The sequence below is a fragment of the Muscardinus avellanarius genome (assembly GCF_963383645.1).
Source record: "Muscardinus avellanarius genome assembly, chromosome: 8".
Taxonomy (NCBI): domain Eukaryota; kingdom Metazoa; phylum Chordata; class Mammalia; order Rodentia; family Gliridae; genus Muscardinus; species Muscardinus avellanarius.
Window position 1 is genome coordinate 171,893 of NC_137794.1, and position 18,395 is coordinate 190,287.

At 43.8% G+C, this 18,395-nt stretch overlaps 1 protein-coding gene across 1 annotated transcript in view; it reads left to right on the forward strand.

Annotated features, from left to right (window-relative positions):
* The window catches only part of DNAH8 (dynein axonemal heavy chain 8), a gene marked incomplete at its 3' end in the record, with an annotated part of 220,834 nt that overhangs the window by 102,528 nt on the left and 99,911 nt on the right, over nucleotides 1-18,395 (forward strand). The window contains exons 48-60 of the mRNA XM_080700493.1: nucleotides 48-209; nucleotides 2,394-2,640; nucleotides 2,775-3,016; nucleotides 3,097-3,237; nucleotides 4,399-4,636; nucleotides 7,318-7,460; nucleotides 7,919-8,053; nucleotides 8,548-8,670; nucleotides 9,467-9,680; nucleotides 12,899-13,008; nucleotides 14,520-14,683; nucleotides 16,135-16,327; nucleotides 17,699-17,821. Of these exons, the coding sequence (XP_080556619.1) occupies nucleotides 48-209; nucleotides 2,394-2,640; nucleotides 2,775-3,016; nucleotides 3,097-3,237; nucleotides 4,399-4,636; nucleotides 7,318-7,460; nucleotides 7,919-8,053; nucleotides 8,548-8,670; nucleotides 9,467-9,680; nucleotides 12,899-13,008; nucleotides 14,520-14,683; nucleotides 16,135-16,327; nucleotides 17,699-17,821 (2,235 nt within the window). The remainder of the gene's footprint in view (nucleotides 1-47; nucleotides 210-2,393; nucleotides 2,641-2,774; nucleotides 3,017-3,096; nucleotides 3,238-4,398; nucleotides 4,637-7,317; nucleotides 7,461-7,918; nucleotides 8,054-8,547; nucleotides 8,671-9,466; nucleotides 9,681-12,898; nucleotides 13,009-14,519; nucleotides 14,684-16,134; nucleotides 16,328-17,698; nucleotides 17,822-18,395) is intronic.

An 18,395-nucleotide genomic window follows, 5' to 3' on the forward strand; every position in this document is an offset into this window, starting at 1 on the left:
CACGTTTGTTGACTGAATGACTTCATTTTTAACCTCTGTCGCTTTAGGTTGATGAAGATGAACCCCTGTTCCTCAGCTTGATCAATGACCTGTTTCCAGGATTACAGCTGGACAGCAGTACGTATACAGAACTACAAGCTGCAGTAGCCAACCAGGTTCAGTTAGAAGGACTGATTAACCACCCACCCTGGAACCTCAAACTTATACAGGTAAGGAAAGGTTCCTCTGTTGTCAGAGTAGCAGTAAGTGGGCATCACTACAATCACCGTGTGACCGCAGCATGACGTTGGTCTCACTCGATGTACGTGTGGAAGCTAAACTATTGTGCCATAAGTACGCCACTGCAAACGGAGACCTCGGGGATACGTTTGCCGAGACAAGAAGTATCGGATGTGCCTGACTCACAGTGACTAAGCAGCAGTTTGTCTGGTTTGTACTTTTACCTGGTGGGGAGGTTAGGCAGCAGCCAGAATCTCTAGAACCATTGGGAGATGCTGTGGAGCTACCCGACTGGCTCCTGTACCAGTCTGCCCTTGCCACCCGCAGCCCTGTCCTGCTTTGTGTGTGGACACGTATGCTTTGCCTACACCGAAATGTGAATTCTTTGGTATCTTTCTGTCTGTGTATTTCATCCTTGTGACAACTACCCCAGCACTTTAACAGCACAGTCACGAGCCTGCAGCAGAGACACAGGATCCATGCTCCATGAGCCTGTGATGTGAGTGGCCCACCTTCCAAGGCTTCTGGAACATGAATGGGCTGAAATTATGAAAAGTATTAAAAACTGCACTTATTTTAATGCATTGTTTTTCTGCAAATGATAACGTATGCAAGTATACGGGACATATCCAGCTCTTACAAGACAGTACACAGAGGAAAGTTTAACTATTTTCATTATCCACTGTGTTGGAAGCCATTATAATTTCTCTTAAATTGTGGCAAATCATATATATTTTATGCAAATAGTAGACTGAGTACTAAAATCCTAATCATCCCAAAGGGTGATTCTTGAATCAAATCTCAGTGGATGTCAGTAGCACTAATAATAGTACAGCCAATGCCTCTATTGCCCTTCAACTGTATATCACAATAGTAAACATTTCCATCCAAAATGTCAGGGGAACAACTTGGATTCTACCTCTGGTCAGCAGTGAGCCCTTGCACTTAAGAGAACTAGAGAGAGGGTGCTGTAGCCAGTATTTCCTGCGAACTTATCGGGGCTCCTGGAATCCCTTTTACCATTCTCACACACTGCCCACCTGGCTCTTAAGTGCTTTGGCTTCTAGTAGCACATGGAGAACTGGAGGTACTGTGTGGGCAGCCATGAACGGCAGGCAGTGCTGGAGAGTTCATGGCCCATGCCCCAAGCCATCTGCTCCTAAAACAAGCACTGATGGCAAGCTCTCTGGCTTCCAGGCAGGGCAGTCCCTGAGGCTAACTCATACTGGAGAGTCCCCCAGCAGGATGGTGCCACGGTCTACTCTCTGCAGAGGTCCTTGACCACACCTTGCTTGGCTTCTTGCCATCCCTAGCCATGTGTCACCCGTGCCCATCCCCATTTCTCCTGGGAGCACTCTGAGGACATCCCCTGCGTGTGGATCCTCACACAGGATGCTCCTGGGGGCCCAAGAAGGCCCACAGGAGACTTGGCTCTTCACTGTGGTGCTGTGCGTTGCTGCTTTCCGCCACTAGGGGGAGATAGCGTCACGTTGGATGCAAAGAAACTGTGCGCTTGGAAAAACTGGCCTATCAGAAAACCCAAATCACAAGGAATAGTAGTTTGAGAAATAAAAACTAGACTCTTAGTTGGTTATTATTATTCTAAAATGTAATTCAAGTTCCACATTGTCATTCCTTTGTCACTTAGGTTCTTTTGGAGCGGGGTGCTAATTTGCTCTCACGTCTAGGTAAAACAGAATAATATGTTTACATCATTTAAATCCTGAACTGCTTACTTTAATGAGAATCTGATGTAAATCCTCATAGATTTCAGCTAGCTACTGTCAATGTCAGCCAGACGGTCATAAATTTCACCTTTTGGCCAGGCGTGGTGGCGCACACTTGGAATCCCAGCATTCGGGAGGCTGAGACAGGAAGATTGTGGTTCTTGGACAGCCTCAGCTACTTAGTGAGGCCCTTTGCAATTCAGTGAGACCCAGTTTCAAAAAAATAATAAAAAATAGGGCAGGGGGTGTAGCTCAGAAGTCAAATGTCCCTGGATTCCGTCCCCAGACCCACACACACAAAAATCAATCAATCAATTAATCAATCAATCAATAAACAAAAGACTAAAAAATAGGGCTGGGCGTGTAGCTTGGAGGTAGAGTGCCTCTGGGTTCAATGCCCAGCACCACCAAAAATTGCACCTTTTGATTTATTGTCTATTTGTGCAGTTATATGAGACGTCTCTGGTGCGTCACGGCTTGATGACTCTTGGGCCGAGTGGCTCTGGGAAGACAGCCGTCATAACGATCCTGATGAAGGCTCTGACCGAATGCGGACGTCCTCACAGAGAAATGCGGATGAACCCCAAAGCAATCACTGCACCTCAGATGTTTGGCAGGCTGGACACTGCTACCAACGACTGGACAGATGGGATCTTTTCTACTCTGTGGAGAAAAACACTAAAAGCTAAAAAAGGTGCACACCAACCCTCCTCTCACAGCCCTTTTCTTCCTGCCAGTTTACCCGTGACAAAATATTTGTTTGATCTCATGTTGTAACGGCGTGTGAGTGTGAGTGAAAAGTGATTTTCCATCTTAATTGTTTTGCAGGTGAAAACATTTTCCTCATTTTAGATGGCCCTGTGGACGCCATTTGGATTGAGAATTTAAATTCTGTGCTGGATGATAATAAGACGCTCACCTTAGCGAACGGAGACCGCATCCCCATGGCCCCGAGCTGTAAGCTGCTGTTTGAGGTCCATAATATCGAGAACGCCTCGCCAGCCACAGTTTCCAGGATGGGCATGGTGTACATCAGCAGCTCTGCTCTCACCTGGAGGCCGATACTGCAGGTGGGGATGCGAGGTGCCCGGCTGCCTGAGGCCCTGCACTTTGCACGCTCTTAACGGGCACATTGTGTTCCCCTGTGCAGGCATGGCTCAAGAAGTGTACCACGCAGGAAGCCACCGTGTTCCTGGCTCTGTACGACAAAGCATTCGAAGACACATACACGTACATGAAACTCAACCTCAGTCCCAAGATGCAGCTCTTAGAGTGCAACTACATTGTGCAGGTAAGGTGCTGCTTGTGTGCTTGCTACGTGGACCCTGAAATTTTATTGTCACCCAGTGGCAATTGGTAGAAACCTGAGATAGGAAATGTGTGCGGACCATGGAAATGGGTTTGCGAGAAGTTCAGTTCCTGCTGGCGATCTTGTGAATCATCCCACCAGGTTCTGTATGTCATTGTCACTTCCTAGAGGGGTGTTTTCAGGGGAAGAAGAAACAAAGACCTTGCTCGCCATCGGGTTTAGTAACCTGCCCCAGAACGTGTGTCTAATAACGAGAGTCGACGAAACATATAACCCATCGGTTTTACAGAAAAGTACCCAAAGGAGCTGGGGGCAGTCAGGAAAACTTGGGCGGCAATCTTGGCTTTTCAGGTTTCATGTAGCTGGGTTATGGAAACCTTTAAGCAAGGCGCCTTCATTTGTTCATGCTCCATTTTCTTTGTGAAAACCCAGGACTGACCAGAGATGTTGGCTCTCCTGGTCTCGGTCTGCTAGTGACTGCTAGCTGCTCTAGTCCTGAGACTCTCAGTGTGTGGGATGTCGGCCAGTGAGGCTGGGTAGGTTAGAAATGCCACATGAGACCCGTCATCGAGATATTTAGTGATTGCTTTTAGATGTCTGTATGAGAAAATTTGATCTTGAAATAATCTTGTTTACTTAGAGGGCCACATAATAAATATTTTAGGCTTTATGTAACTACTCAGCCTTGCTTCTTGCTTTTATAGCACAAAAGCAGCTAGAGATAGCATGGATGACAGAGAGCCTGTTTCAGGGAAACTCTTTACCACACAAGCAGCTAGCAGCTCCCCGGAGCTGAGTACTGCAGAATGCTGAAAAGAAATAAAACTGTTGATCTGGGAAGTTTGGATAGTCAAACTGTAGAAGCAGGAGCCACCTTGGGACGCATTTAGCCTTGGCCTTTTGCTTTTCGGGTTGGGAAACTGAGACAGAAATGCCAGGGGCATGAGAGCTGAGGAAGAAACCCTTCTTCCAGATTCCCAGGCCAGGTTCCTTCCTGCTCGGCCGCAGGGCCTGGCTGAAGCAGATGGCCTGCTCCTACATGTTTTCTTTTCTCTTGCCCTCCTCCTTTTAATTTTATCACTTTAAAAATTTTACCTAAAAATTTTTAACTGAAAAAATATATATCTTTTCAAAAATTTTCAGTCTCTCAATCTTCTGGAAGGTTTAATTCCCTCCAAAGAAGAAGGTGGTATTTCATGTGTCGAACATCTTCATAAATTATTTGTGTTTGGCCTAATGTGGAGTCTAGGAGCCCTTCTGGAATTGGAAAGCAGAGAAAAACTTGAAGTCTTTTTACGACATCACGAGAGCAAGTTAGACTTACCAGAAATCCCTAAAGGCACAAATCAAACCATGTATGAGTTTTATGTTACCGATTATGGTAAGTACAGTGAATTATACCTTAAGATAAATAACTTTTTAATGAAAAAAATATTGAAGTTCTCCTGTGTAAGTATAGTAAACCAATTTTGAGTAGCCCAATTGTTAACACCATTTTTAGAAGGACATATATTGCCTGATAGTAAAATATTGCCTATTAACCCTGCCAGGAACTGGTGGTGTAGAGACTCCTGGCTTCTTGTGAAGTGCCCAAGTAAATTCTGGCCTGAGTAAGTGGCAGTGGCCCTTATATCACCTCCTTTCTAATGCTTAAGGAGGGAGTAGCAGCATAGAGAACAGAGGTGGTTCATGGAGCGAAGCTTGGAAATGCACTTAGCAGGTTGTCCCTGTCTGAATGACAGAAAGAAAAAGAGTGGAGAATGACCCTGGCAGGTGGCTAAGCCTTCCCTGCGGGGCAGACCCAACTCACCTCTTCTTAAAAGAATTGCCCTTGAACGTGCTGCTTTTGTCCCAGGATCCAAGTCTTCTGAGTCCTGGAAGGGAAGAAAGAATTTTTCTAAAATTTACTTTGGTTTCCTCCTAAGACCTCTAAAACAGCAAAGATAATTTTTGGTTTTGTTTGAATGCAAAAACCCAAAAGAATAAATAAGACAGGTAAGTAGACTCCAATAACAAAATTTGGAAAGCAGAAAGGTAGGTGTTTATTGGCTTGGTGTGCCGGGCAAAGGTTAAGTCTGAAGCTGGCTGTGCAGAAAGTTTGAGAAGAGGTTCAGTATACATCAGAAACCTTCAGAGGCCGGGGAATGGGATGCAGGGGGAAAGGCACCAGGGCTGCTTTAAGTCGGATTAAGACAGCGACCCTCTGGTCCTCTTCCCAAAGCTGCTGATGGATCATTGTACGTGGCCCACAGGGGTAGAGGACCAGAGTTGTGGTCTGGAGAGTGGGAGACTGAAGGTTTCCTGGACTCGGGGACCCAGCACATTCGGGCATGGCATGGGAGAATCAGGCTGGAAACGGGAAGTCGCACATCCCTTTCAAAGGGCCTTCGTGAAGGGACCAGGGCAAAGGAGATATTTTCAGTTGGCCATCTTAAACCAGAACAACCAGCAATTCTTTTTTTTTTTTTTTTTTTTTTTGGTGGTACTGGGGTTCCTGGAAGCCCTTCTACCTCCGGGCCACACTCCCAGACCTATTTTATATATTTTTTAAATTTGGAAACAGGGTCTCTTAAGCCAGTGAGGCTGGCTCCAAACCAGCGCGATCCTCCTGTCTCTGCCTCCCAAGCGTGGGGATTACAAGCATGTGCCACCATGCCCGGCATTTTATATTTTTATTTGGAAACAGGGTCTCTTAAGCCAGCGAGGCTGGCTTTGAACCTCTGTGATCCTCCTCTCTCTGCCTCCCAAGCGCAGGGATTACAGCATGCGCCACCATGCCCAGCAACAACCAGCAATTCTACATGTGATTAGATGCTACTAAAGCTTTCAGACGACAACAGGAAGCTCCAACTCAAAATGCAAAGTAACAATTGAATGAATTTTTAAGTCAAGACACGAGTTCTCTTAGAATCCAGAGCCAAAGCTGGGCGAGGTGGTGCACACCTGTAATCCCACTAATTCGAGGCTGAAGTTGGAAGATAGAAAGTTCGATGCCAGGGTGTAACAACTGAGTGAGACCCTGTCTTAAAAAGTAAAGAAAGACAGGTGTAGTTCAGTGGTAGAGCACCCCTGGGATTAATCCCCAGTACTGTCCCCCCCCAAAAAAAAATGATGAGTGAACAACAACAAAAAAAATTAAAGAAGCCAGGACCTCCAGGGAGTGGCCTCCTGAGAAACCCACAGCTCTTCATGACCTTAGGAAGCTAGAGAGCTGAACTAAAGGTATGGATGAGTTGTTGAGACATTGGACGAGAGGCAGCACCAGGCTGGCATCACTGGAGAGGAGTGGCAGGCGAAGGTTCTGCCTGGTGCCCGACGGTGGCTCCAGCCTCTGCTCAGGGAGGGTAAACCCAAGCGGAACTGGCAGTCTCACCCGATGAGAAGGCAGAGGTGGCAGAATTTGCAGGTCAGAGGACCAAGAGGAGGGATTGCACCGAGAGGAACTATGAAGGCATAGCAGAAAACAACAGAAAATCCAGTGATAGTAAAAGTGCCAATACTCTCTATCAATAATAGGTAGAACAAAGGGACATAAGTAAGAAGATGTGGAGGACACCATCAACCCATTTTGCCCAACTGACAGTTATAGAACAGTTCACTCCTTAACAGCAAAATATACATTCTTTTCAAGAGCCCAGAAACATTTACCAGGATATTCTGGGCCATCAAACATTTCTCAAAAGGAAAACCTTATAGTATTTTATGTCTATATTACAAAAGAATAAAGGTTTCAATTAAACCCAGAGTAAGCACAAGAAAGAAATAGCAATGATTGAAACACAAATCAATGAGACAGAAAATAGAACAAAGGGGGGGAATTAATGAAGCCAAAAGATGTTTCTTTGAAAAGATCAATAAAATCAATAAATCTCTTAACAGAGATATCAGATAAAAAAGATATAAGTTACCATTGTCAAGAATGTAAGAGGGAACATTAGCTAGAGTAACACGCTTTAGGAAAGTGTTTTGAATATTTCTATGTTCCAACTGATATTTTTTGTATTTTGACATAACTTTCAAAAATGTATTTTCCTTAAGATATTTTACTTATTGGTTGTGCAGGTGACTGGGAGCACTGGAATAAGAAACTTCAACCATATTATTATCCAACTGACAATGTTCCAGAGTATTCATCAATTTTGGTTCCAAATGTTGACAATGTTCGAACAAATTTTTTGATAGATACTATTGCCAAACAACATAAAGTAAGTTTATTTTTAATGATCACAGACCTTGTAAAAAATATCCCTTTTCACATACAACAGATAGAAAATTTAAGTCCCAATATAAGGGCCTGGCAGTAGTGTCCGTGGAGGGAAAACTCTTTGGCAAATGAACCCCAGGTCCCAGGACGCTCTCTAACGCAGTACCCTCTGGGCGTCTGACTCTCAGCTTGCAAAGGAAAGTGGGTGCCGGCTTCCAGTCTCTTCCATACTTCCACGTTCAGGAGAGCGATCAGCTGTATGCTCTTCCAACACTACTGTAGCATTGTATGCATATTACGTTTAAATCTTTAATTCAGCCAGGAGTTATTTTGATGTAGGTATGAGTCCAAAGAACAAGTAAAAAGCCATTAATGTGTTCGATGCAAGACAGCCAGCAGAGCCATAGGATATTTGACACTAAGCGTAGCACCTTTCACATGGTTACCCTGTGATTGCAGGCTGTTTTGCTCACAGGAGAGCAGGGAACTGCAAAAACTGTAATGATTAAGGCCTATTTGAAAAAATACGATCCTGAAGTACAGCTATCCAAAAGTCTAAACTTTTCATCTGCAACGGAACCGATGATGTTTCAGGTAGCACCCATCATTTATTGCAGTACTATGCATGTTAAAAATTTTAAGTGGTGGTTACAATAAAATGTGCATGCCTTTTATATCTATATCCATATCCACCATGTGAGTAAATGTAAGTAATGTGAGCAAATATATATGTGTAGGTGTATATGTATACATATACATATACATACATATATATATATATATATATATATATATATATATATATAATCATATGTTGGCCTCATGGCGAGGCTGCAGCTGAACTTTGAAGCAATCCATCTTAATATAAATTAATGATTAACATTCTTCTTGTTTAAATTTTAGCAATAATATATCTTAATAATTATATTTATACTTATTAAATACATTTTACTTATTAAATTTTACTTATTAAATATATTTTACTTATTAAATACATAGTAAATTATATTCTACTAGAAAAAATACTCATGGTTTTCAGAAATATGGATTAGAATCTAATGCATAAAACCATTTTTTCTTTTCTCTAGAGAACAATTGAAAGCTATGTGGATAAGCGAATGGGAAGCACATATGGGCCACCAGGAGGGAGAAAAATGACTGTATTTATTGATGATATTAATATGCCTGTGATTAATGAGTGGGGGGATCAGGTATGACTGAGATGACCTGTATGCGTGCGGCCTAACAAGTATTTTTAGTTATTTCAATAATGTGTGATTATTGCAATTCTCAGCCTTTTTGACTTCTCCCTTCTGGATCCCTCCACGGCTTTCTGCACCTTCTTCCTGTCTCTTTGGCTACTATATTTCATTGTCCTTTCTGTTCCTCTCTTCTGCAATTCCTGGATTGCCATTCTCTCTCTAGCCTCTGATTCTGTCTCTGAGGACTGCTGATGTTTAAAAATCACAGGTTTGTTTATTTGCTCTACAGCATACTGTGGTCTTAGTTGCTGTCATCTTTCATCCTGAGTTTCTCTGGTTTATTATAGGACCTCACTGGTGTAGTGGGAATCAGGCATGATGCTCCTAGTGGTGTCGCACTGATATAATCAGCACTGCTTCATCAGTACCATCTACCTTGAGTCCACCAGGACCTGCCCTGTCCCATCCTCTATCCCAGACACTACTAGAAGCTCAGCACTCTAGTGAGATGAATCCTAGACAATTCTGCAGGCCCCTCCCACTCCTGGCAGGCTGGCCTCAGCAGTTCCTGGCAGGTGGGGGGTGGGGGACGTGCACTGGGCCAGCACCAGACATGTTTGACATTTGGGTCCCATGTCTAGCATCATTAAGGCCAAATTGCCTCGAAAGCAATCGTCAGCATTCACAAACACTGCCCTTGGTAGAAGCGGAAAGCTTTGGGCTAATCTCATCTTTATGACTTGATAGTAGCTACAGCAGGTTGCGGTAGAGATGTGTTGCAAGGCATTACTACGTAACCTTTCAGATAACCAATGAGATTGTGCGGCAGATGATGGAAATGGAGGGCATGTACAGCCTGGACAAGCCTGGAGACTTCACCACCATCGTGGACGTGCAGCTCATAGCTGCGATGATTCACCCTGGTGGGGGGCGGAACGACATCCCACAGCGCCTGAAACGGCAGTTTACCGTGTTCAACTGCACACTGCCCTCCAATACTTCAATAGACAAGATTTTTGGTATGAAAATTCTTGGTAATTAATTTTTATTGCATTGCATACTGGATATAAACCATGCAAAACTTTAAGAGCTAAAAACTCTTGTCTAAAATAGGGATTAAGCATATGAAATGGAGACCCAAATACTAGGAAAGAGAAACCAGAAAGATAACTCGTTTGCAGCCTATTCTAAGACTCGAGGTGATTTAAAAACAGCTTCATTGAAGGTTGACGTTAGAGGCTAGGGAAGCTTTGTGTTTTGTTTTCTTGGCATGGTTAATTGAGGAATTTGAACTAGTAGATGATAGCACATCCACATTCATCACAAGTTAACAATAATAACACACCACACCAAATGTAGCACTTTGAAATGATAACAAAATAAGATTTTTAAAACAAATTCGAGCACACGTAAATTGTACTCAAAAATTATGTACATTCAAAAGAACAGACCCATGCCATAGATGGACACTACTTGGTAGAGAAAGTACCATATGTCAGAAGGGAAAGGGGGAGACTTCCATAAGTGGTACTGGAATAGTTATAGTTCTTATGGGAGAATAATTGAAATTGGACCCCCTGCCCTCATACCAAGCACGGAGTCAAACACATGAATTTATCAGAGGCCTAAAGCTGTAAAATGTTTGAAAGGAGATACAGGGAAATATCTGAGTGACCGCTAAATAAGAAAAGACTTCTTCAGTGAGACTCAGAAAACACAAAAACAGAGGAAAATTATAAATTTGACTAGATTGAAATTAAGAACTCATCTTCATTTATTTAATTTAATTAATTAATTAATTTATTTATTTATTTATTTTTGTGGTACTAGGGGTGGAACCCAGAGGCTTTCTACCTCCAGGCTATACTCCCAGACATTTTTTATATTTTATTTGGAAACAGGGTCTCACTAAGTTGCTGAAAGCCTCACTCAGTAGCTGAGGCTGGCTTCGAACCTGTGCGATCCTCCTGTCTCAGCCTCCGAAGCGCAGGGATTACAAGTGTGCGCCACCATGCCCGGCTTACTCATCTTAATTTAAATAATGCCATACAAAGGATGAAAAGATAAACCTGAAAGTAGAAGAAAACAATTTTAGTGAATATAATAACAAAAAATTAATATTCAGAATATATAAGGAAACCCTTTGAAACAACCAGAGAAAGGCGCAACCCATGATAACGTGCAGAGACGGAGGTGCCTCAGACAGAGGAGACTGGGTGGCCAGAGACACGTGTGAAGAGGAAAGGGGTTAAAATGCCAAGGAAATAGCATTCTATGTCACTGGATTTGCAAAGGTGCGAAATTCTGACAAAATCGAGTATTGGCCAGAGCATGAAGCAAGTGAAACTTCCCCCTCCCCCTTCCCGCCTCCTCTCCCCTTCCCCGCCTCCCCTCCCCCTTCCCTTCCCCTCCCCTCCCCCCCCCCCAGTGGACATGTAATTGGCCACAGCCCCTTTGGGCGACAACTTGACACTACTGGTAAGGTAGAACGTGTGCTTTTCCCAGGCAGGTCTACTTCTAGGTTTATACCAATTTACCACTGTTTTTCCTGTCATGGTTTATGCTTTTTGGGTCTCATTTATGATGTCCTTTCCTAGCTGGGTGTGGTGGCACACACTTGCAATCCCAGCATTTGGGCGGAGGATGGCAGTTTGCGAACAGCCTCAGCTACTTAGTGAGGCCCTCTCATCTTAGTGAGACTCTGTTTCAAAATAAAGAATAAAAAATAGGGCAGGGGGTATAGCTCGGAGGTCAAATGCCTCTGGGTTCCATCTCCAGACCTGCAAAAAAAAAAAAAAAAAAAGTCCTTTCCTACCCAAGCATCATATAAGTGTTCTATATTTTCTTCCAAATACGGTGTAGTTTTGTCTGCTCTATTTAGGTCCTCAGCCCACCTGTAGTTGATTTTGCATACACACACACCATAAGACTGACAACCATAAGTTCATAGAACATTGCTCCTGATGTGGAAACTTGAAATATTTATTGCCAGTAAAATTGGATAAACAGCTGACGTGGTGGCCCATGCCTGTGATCCTAGTACTTGGTTAGCTGAGAAAAGAGGACCATAGATTTGAAGACAGCAGCTTAGCAAGCCCCTGTTTTACAATAAAAAATGAAATGGGCCGGGGGGTAGAGCTCAAGGGTATAACACACACACAAACTGGGATAAAGAAATGATTGGAAAGGCTCAGAATGTAATGCTGTGCAGGGTACCATTACATGAACACAGCTATATGCCTCAACACAGATGAACCTCAGAAATAGTTTGAGTGTAAGAAGCAAGTCACAGAGAAATGCACAGTTGTATTAAAGTTTAGTACACTTGTCCCAGGAATCTAGAATATAGGATTTTAGGAACTGCAGGGGCCTTCAGGGTATTTAGCACAGCCAGCCATGGCCTGGAGGGCCACCTGATGCTTTCCCCAAGTCAACACCCCCCTGGGTGTATGAGAATGAGTGTGTTCGGCCCTCAGTGTGCTCTGGCCTGCACCTCCGAGCGGTCGTTCACGTGCACATTCCTCTGGGAATCCCATGCTTGGGACTGAACACGCTCCTCAGTATTCACACTCACTGGAGTGGAGTTAAGCAAGTACCTTTCTGCGGCCTGAACCAAAGGCGTTTTGAGACTCTGAGAAGAGTTGATAGCCCTGCGGAGCGGTCCTCCCCGAGGGGGTGCCAGCCAGGCTTGCTGTGCTGGGCCTTCCTAGGCATGGGCTCTTGCCCAACCCAGCCTGAGTCTCCACGGCCTGCCAGTCAGCACGGCGGGTCTTCACCAGGCTGTGTGACCTTGAATCATTAGCCTGTCTGGCCTGATCTCTTCTTTGTAGAATGAGGAAGTAGTCTCCTTAGCTCTTTCCAGCTCTGATGTACTTGAGGTAAATGCCGATTTTCAGGCCCTGGACCAGGCTGCCTGGGTTCAAATCTCAGGTTCACCCGCATTCAAGTTGTGTGCCTGTGAGCAGGTTGCTAAGCTTGTGTTGGGGGGGGGTAGCCACTGTATTAATAACTACCTCATGTCCTTTCTCATGGGGTGTCAGGAGGATAAAATGAGTTAAGACATATAAACTGCGTGTCGCCAAGCTTGCCCGGGCCCTGGCTGACCTCTGTCTCAGCTGATCCCTTGAGAGGACTCCTCAGCATCTCTGGCTAAGTCAGTCTTGTGGTGATTTCTTCAACGGGATAAACATGTCCCTAATAATCTTGTTATAAACCTTCAATCTTGCTTATTTTCCAGGAATTATCGGCTCTGGATACTTTGATCCTTGTAGAAAGTTCAGACCTGAAATATGTGAGATGATTGTGCAGTTGGTCTCGGTGGGCAGAATTCTGTGGCAGTGGACCAAGGTACCAAAGCTTTGTTGGCCATTTTGTACATCAATTCCTCAGCCTGGTTCTCACCTCGTGGGTCATTAAGTCACATTATATGTAGTAGTGTTTTTCAGAAAGGACAAATTAGGTGCTCAGGTAGATCATAACGCCTTTTCCTTCTAGGCAAGCATTCTGATCAAATGATGCTTTGCCTGCATATGAGCTATACGATAAGCCAGACATGGCCTCCAAGATAGAGGAGAGTTTTGCTGAAATGGAAATGCTGCCTTCCCACCTGTTAGCTCTGATTTCCAAGTCTTTGTGCACCTTTCTCTCACCTCTAAGCCATGCCAGGCAGGCACATGTCTATTGGCTGAGTTAATACCTGGATTTTTAAATACCCTCACTGCCTAAGGCTTGAAGTCTAATGTGTGCCCTTCTCAGAGGTGGGGCGTGAATTATGACGTGGATAGAAGGGTTCTTAATGAAGTAGGCTAGATTTAAATGCCAAGTCAGGTATTACTTAGTACCCAAAGTAAAGTAAAGCTACTACGTAAGGCTCAGCAACCCATGGAGTCACAGATGACTGGATCCAGTATTCACAAAAAGCCCACTAAATAGTATAGGCCTGAGATTAAAAAAAAAAAAAAAGAAAGAAAGGTTGATAGGTTTGCCAAAAAGTAGCAGGGGCATAAGGAAAATTGTCCTAGTTCACTATAAATTCTTTAAGCCAATTAAACACATGAGGACAGATGCTCATCTCCTGGGAAACCTGGATTCTGCCAGGCTCTCCTGGGTGCTCTGGAGGAATTCTGGGTGCCACCTACTCAGAAGAGGAATTGCATATTTCTTACACGATGCTCTTGCACACAGACTGCCTTCGAGGACTAGTTCCTGGTATGGGGACACGTTCTTGGCCCACTTAGGGTCTTTGCACACACAGTTCTGACTCCTCAAGGGACTGAAGAGTCAGGCGTGGTGGCACACACCTGTAATCCCAGTACTTGGGAAAAAGGAGGAACACAGGTTCAAGGCCAGCATGCAGTAACTTAGTGAGACTCTGTTTCAAAATAAAAGATAAAATAGGAGTGAGGGTATAGCTGAGAGGTAGAAGCCCCCTGAGTTCACTCCACAGCACCATAAAACAAACAAACAAACTGGTAAACTGAGAAATGACGTGTGCACGAGCATAGGAGAGGACTTTCTGAGGCGAGGCCCATCTCCTTGTCAGCGGGTTATCATGCACCCTGTGCGAGGTACAGCTCTGCAGGTGTCTCCGCCCAGGCCTCGCTGCCCTCCTGCTGCTCTGCCCGCCCGACCCTCGGCACCCTCTGCACGGGTTTTCCCCTTGCTGGTCACTGCGAGGCTGATTTATTCATAATGTTTTTTTTCTCTCAGCACTATGACAAAAATATGAACTTAATCTTGACGTATTTGTTCAGCCTGTTTCATCTAAAATAGGATTTGTAAGATAGTCTCATCCCCAACAGATGTACTTTTCGCATATGAAAACTACTGGAAGTATTAAATTCTCTTGTTGTCTCCAGGTGAAGATGCTGCCAACTCCATCTAAATTTCATTACATCTTTAATCTTCGCGATCTTTCCAGAATCTGGCAAGGAATGTTAACCATAAAAGCGGAGGAGTGTAGCTCCATCCCTCTGCTCATGTCACTTTTCAAACACGAGTGCAATAGGGTGGTTGCAGACAGGTACGGCACAGCACCTGGGTGCGGCCTCTGGGGGAGCTGCTGGATCGGCCTCACCTTCTCTGCCCGCTCAGTAGTGAGCAGCATCGCCTCCGGTTTCGGTGGGATTCAGAGGCATCCATGCATTTCTCACCTGCTGCTTGCAGTTAGGAACATCCTTTGCCAACCTGCTGGAGCAGTACTGCCATAGAACAGACTCACCCTGTGAGTCTGATGACTCACCATGTCATCAGAGCTGGTAAAGTCCAGCAGCAACTCCAGTCATGTCCATTTATAAAGCTTGCGAGTGCTGCATAAAAGTTGCACGTGAAGTCTGGTTTCATTCAAGAGAAATGCAGCCGTATTTCTGAGCTCCTGATCCCCCATCTCTCCTGGATGGGTGATAATCCCGTCCTCACAAAGTGGTTAGGTGTGTCCTTTGTCAAATGTTAATCTTGCTTCTTCTCGTCCCTCTGGGTTTTATTTAGCCTTATTTGGTGTTTATTCACCACTGTGACCAAACACCTGTCAAGCACAGCTTAGAGAAAGAAAGGTTTATTTGGGGCTCACAGTTTTTTTTATTGGGTATATTACATCATGTTGGGGTACAGAATGTTAGAAAATATTCCTACACACAACTCCTATTGCCCTCCCCAGGTCCCCCTCAGCCTTGCCCTGCAAGTCTTTGAGACTGGAATTGGCCACCTCTTATACGTTCATAGCATTATTTCTATGATTGCATTCTTTATGACTTCATCCCCCCTTCCCTTCCCTGGTCCCCCACCACGCCCTTGGAGTCTCTGCTCATCTGTGCCATGTTGCCTTTATTGCCAGATACCTCTCTAGCTTCCACATGTAACTTTGTCTCTGGTGCTCACAGTTTTAGAATCTTCAAGATTCTGATCCATGAGAGGCTGGCAGCTCCCAAGCAGGAGCACTCTGTGGCAGAGCCTCAAGGCCTAGTGGAAAAAGAAAGTGGTGGTCAGCAAGCAGAGGCAGAGAGAGGAGGGAGGAGCCAGAGACAGGTACTACTGGCAGAGACATGCCCCTAGTCACAGGCTTCCTCCATCCATGTCCGCCTCCAAGCCCAGCTGCACTGGCAGCACATGAAGTCTGGGAGACATTTTAATTTCAAAGCCTGGCTTTGGGATCCCATCTCCTTCCCTTCGTGTACTGTAGGCCCCCAAACCAGAGAGAGGGTGCTCACTGCTGCTGCTATCGCATCCACTCCTATTGCAAGTTGCAGGGACCGCTGACCTCACTAGGCAATTAATCTGCGTTTTTCTATAAGATGTAACTGTCTTGCGGGGTTATGCCTTTCTTGCCTAAATGCAGAACAAACTGTTTTCCGTCCCGAGGAGAGGAGGCAGGGGCTGGGCCTGAGAGCAGGGGAGGGAGGCTGAGACCATGTTCAGGCACAAAAGATGCTTTCATACTCTGCATCCTTACTAACACATTTTTCATTTTTCTTTCAGATTTATAACTCCCGAGGACGAGCAGTGGTTCAACACACATCTTATTCGTGCCATTGAAGAAAACATTAGCTCCGAAGCCGCATCCTGTATGTTTCCCGAACCGTACTTTGTGGATTTTCTGCGTGATATGCCGGAACCAACTGGCGATGAACCCGAAGACACTATGTTTGAAGTGCCCAAAGTCTATGAATTGGTATTTATTTTCATTTCTTAAGGAGTTTTTCCGATGACTTACCTCGCTAGATATTTCTCACTGCACCTAAGTCCCACTGTGAAGTTGCTATAACACCTAAGTTACTTATGTGTGGTGATTCAGAGTCATCATATTCCCATGTATTTAAGTAAAATACTTCCTTCAAAAAGATCCAGACACAGTCTCCTCGAAGCCAGATATGAGACAAGTGTGTGCTGTCCCCATTTCATTAACTATTTCTTTGAAAGTTCTATGCAATGCAGCAAAATGACAACTACTCTCAGCTAGGGAAAACCTCCCAAAGAATTGGGAAATGTTAGAATTAATATGACCCAATAGAATTTTGAATCTGTTTTAACTAAGTGGACCAATATTATAGAAATATGAAGTTCAATAACTATCTCCCACCAGGGGTTGGCAAATTAGTCTATAGTCTAAATTTAGTCAACTACCTGTTTTTGTTAGACTCATAAGCTAAGAAGAGTTTAATACATTTAAATGGCTAGAAGAAAAGCAAAAGAAGAATAGTACTGTGTGGTACATAAAAAACATATGGGATTAAAATTTCAATGTTTCTAAATAAGGCTTTGCTGCAACACAGCCATCCTCAATTGTTTACACATTGTCCGTGGCTGCTTTTGCCATGCAGGGGCAGATGTAGTAGTCCCACCCAACCGAGATCAGATGAGATGCACAAAGCCTAAAATACTTACTCTCGTGGCCTTCACAAAAGGTTTGCCAGCCCTTGCTAACAATCACAACACAGAAAAATAGCATGCAAGCATTTCATTCCACAGCAGCGATTCTTTGACAAAATACCTAGGACTTAACATGATTAAAAAAAAAAACTTTATGTGATTAAATAGAAGCATATTCCTAAATTTGAAGCATGATTAAAAAACAGTCATTTAACAAGAATATTTCTAACATGCCTATAGAACAAATAATTAAGTAGGAAGAAACAATTTGCAAAACAAAGTGGGTAACTTTTTAACTTCAGAACATCAAAGATGTATAGATTTACCTACATAATGTAAAACTTCTGTATGTTTAAAAAGTCATAAACTATTAAAAGCCAGATAAAAGAGAAAACTGTGTCAATTCATCCCACCATTAAATTGTGTAGGTAGGAATTGGTGCCAGACCTCTTGCAGACAAAGGTAAGAATGTGTTCACACTGGAAACCAACTAATGTGGTCAGGTTTCAGGCCTCTGAAAATGGAGATAATGAAAAGTAGACTGGTATGTGACAACTCCCTGGACATCCATAGGTTTAGAGTTCTTTTTTAAATAATTACTTTTGAGTATCTTTACATTTGTGACAAAAATGATCTACCTTAACTCTTATTTTCCTCTCTCTCCCAACTGTAGGTGCCATCCTTTGAATTTCTGGCTGAGAAACTCCAGTATTACCAGAAGCAGTTCAATGAATTTATTAGAGGAACATCTCTTGACCTGGTGTTTTTTAAAGATGCAATGACTCATCTTATTAAGGTTCTAATTGTTGACTGTTTTCTTTTTAAATCGATTTCACAAGTAAACCTATTGTGAGAGAATAAATACATCTCTCAGGGAGTATACAGAAGAATGTAAATGGGTTGGGTCAATTCACTGTCTCAGAAAACAAAGGCTTAATGAGAGACTATAGTTTAATCCACTTGCATGATAGCAAATTATTTCTCTATAGTTGTATCCCCCTGCAAATTATTTTTCTATAGTTAGAACCATCTGCATGGCAACAAGTTATTTCAAGTACAAATTCATAGTTTTTGTGTTCAGAGCTTCTGGCATTTTGAGTCAGATCTTTACCTTCTTAAGAAGACAGCTTGAGAGCTGTGTAGAAGTGCTCTCCTGGGATGGCAGTTTTCTGATACCCTGAGAATCAAGCTCTGTATTGAAGAGAAGGTGCCGCTTTACAGCCGGTGGGGAAGGGCAAGGCAGGTGTGGAGGACTGATGATGTAGCACCAAGGGGGCACGCTCTGGTCCAAGCCTGAAGAGCTACAGAAAGTTGTTTGCACATGTAATTGGTTGACTGAAAATGCGTTCTCCCTGGAAGCCATGACGTGC